Genomic DNA, 2,125 nt, shown 5'->3' with positions numbered 1-2,125 from the left:
TTTTGAGGGGGAATGGCGGATTATGGGGAGCAATGGGTGGGTATTGGGGGCCGGCGGAGGGGGGTGAGGGGGTCCAGGGAGGGGCTATGGGGATGAGGTGAGGTGGAGTTTAGGGGTCTGGGGGGAGTCGGGGGAGGTATGGGGGGCAGGGCCAGCCCCTGGTCCCTGCCCAGAAGGACCCAGTCCGGGATGTTTTGTGCAGGCAGCAGAAGGTCCCCCTTCCCCAGCCCAGAACATGAGTTCCACACACGGCTCTTTGCACCCCTTTATTCCCCTTGGAGCCCCAAATCCCACAGCTCCCACATCCCAACATTTCCAAACCCTGACCTTCCCCCCCAAGCCCCGCAAGAAACATCATGTCCCTTTTTGGGGTCTTTTTTTACCCAAATTCAGAACATTTAAGCTCAGACTATTTACACCCAACCCCCCTCTTGCATATCTAGGGAATCCCAAAGCCTTTCCCAGCTGTGGGATGTTCCCTCTGGGAGCCCCTGACCACCCATTCCTGGGATCCCCCTGAAGGGATTTTAGTGTTGATTTGGCTCCTTGGAGCCTCCCAGGGCTCAGGAAGGGTTTTTCCCGGGATAAGTTTTCCGGATTCCACTCCAGAGAGCAACCGAGACTCTTGCATAGCCAGGGGCAGGGTGGAAAAGGGGATGGGATAAGAAAGCAGGAAAATAGGAATAAAAGCACTGGGGGGAGGGTGAAGAACCTAAAACAAGCTGTTTTCCAGGCCTAAAGTTTCTTCCTGGAGCCAGCCTGGGGCTTTCCTGAATCATCTTTCACGTCCTTCAAGCCAAACTATTCCATGATTCCCCAGTGGGATTTTCGCTGCTGGTTGATGAATTCCATGGGTTTTTTCCTTATTATTTGCCTTAAACAGCACCCCCCCCGCCGCTGGATTCCTCCTCTAGGTTGGGAAATGCTGGATCAGCTTCTCCTGGTGTTCCAGCACTATCCAGGGAAAGTGTCTGCTCGTGGATGGAGCATCCCAGGGATTGAGGAGGGAAATGGGGCAATGAACCAAGAGCAGGAGGGAAAAACATGAAATTTGGGTGGAAAAAGCAGGAGAGTGGGGGTGGTGTGGAAGGATTTGCATAAAAGCTCCAGGATTTTTCCAGTGTGGGCTCCTCCTGCTTCCCAGGAGCTGTGGCTGGGCCAAGGTCTGGGGTTTTTTTGGCTAAAAATCCCCAAATTTTGCCATCGGAAGGTGGATGTTCCCAACAAACCCCAGAGTTTTCCTTCCTGTGCTGTGCCGGAGGCCCCAAAACTGTCCCAGTCCTTCCCAGAGCCTGGAATAAAGTGCAGAATGTACGTGTGGTGGGAAGAGAGGCACAGGGAGAGCCGGGAATGGGAATTTCTACCTCCTGCCATGCAGGATCAGCCCTCTGTGCCCCAGGAATGCGGTGGGAGCTTCCCTGATATAAATATATAAATATATATAAATATATCCACTTATGTCCGGGCCTTGGGGGCCTTGGAGGAAGAGGGAATGAGCTCTGATGTGGGAATGCAGATCCCCCACCCTCATCCTGAGGAGAACTGTGGACCCCACATCCCCCATTCCAAGAAGAATTGTGGATCCCAAACCTCTCATTCCCAGGAGAATTGTGGATCCCTCATTCCCAGGGGAACTGTGGATGCCCCATTCCCAGGAGGAGCCATGTGGGGGAAACGAGGCTGTGTCCAAACGTCGCCACAGAGCCACAAACCCAAGGTTGGGAATCAAACGCCGCCAATCCACCCCAAAAACCTCTTGTAGACAGCCCCGGGAGCCGCAGGAGGTGGGAGCGGGGCCAGAGGGACATTCCAGGTGGGATCAGGGGGTGTAGGCTGGCGGGGGCTGGAACTGGTTGATCACCTCGTACTCGGCTGGGTAGGGCTCGTTCTCCTCCATCTCCGAGAGCAGCTCCAGCGCCTGCTCCTCCTCCTCGGTGGGATAATGTCGGAGGAGGTTGGCAGCCGTGGCCAGGATCGAGGCCCCCCCTGCCCCCGCCACCAGGTAGAAGCTGACGGCGAAGGTGACGTAGACCTGGGAGCCGTGGTACTTCTTGTGCTGCTGCTGCTGCGCCAGGATCAGCTCTGATGCCCAATAGCAGAACCCGATGACGGTGGCACATTGCAG

The 2,125-nt window shown here is 55.7% G+C and overlaps 1 protein-coding gene across 1 annotated transcript; it reads right to left on the bottom strand.

Annotated features, from left to right (window-relative positions):
* Positions 1-253: 253 nt before the first annotated feature.
* Positions 254-2,119, bottom strand: LOC114072552 (transmembrane protein 127; the record flags this gene model as incomplete). The annotated part of the gene is made up of 1 exon (XM_027910433.1): positions 254-2,119. A coding segment is annotated over one exon (300 nt), but the record flags the coding sequence as incomplete, so codon positions are not given.
* Between the last annotated feature and the right edge of the window lie 6 nt (positions 2,120-2,125).

This window comes from Empidonax traillii, unplaced genomic scaffold, assembly GCF_003031625.1.
Source record: "Empidonax traillii isolate 1590-97213 ecotype Southwest subspecies unplaced genomic scaffold, ASM303162v1 scaffold3455:size12920, whole genome shotgun sequence".
Taxonomy (NCBI): Eukaryota; Metazoa; Chordata; class Aves; order Passeriformes; family Tyrannidae; genus Empidonax; species Empidonax traillii.
The sequence above is the reverse complement of the archived record's forward strand: the minus strand, read 5'-3'. Positions and strand labels throughout refer to the sequence as shown.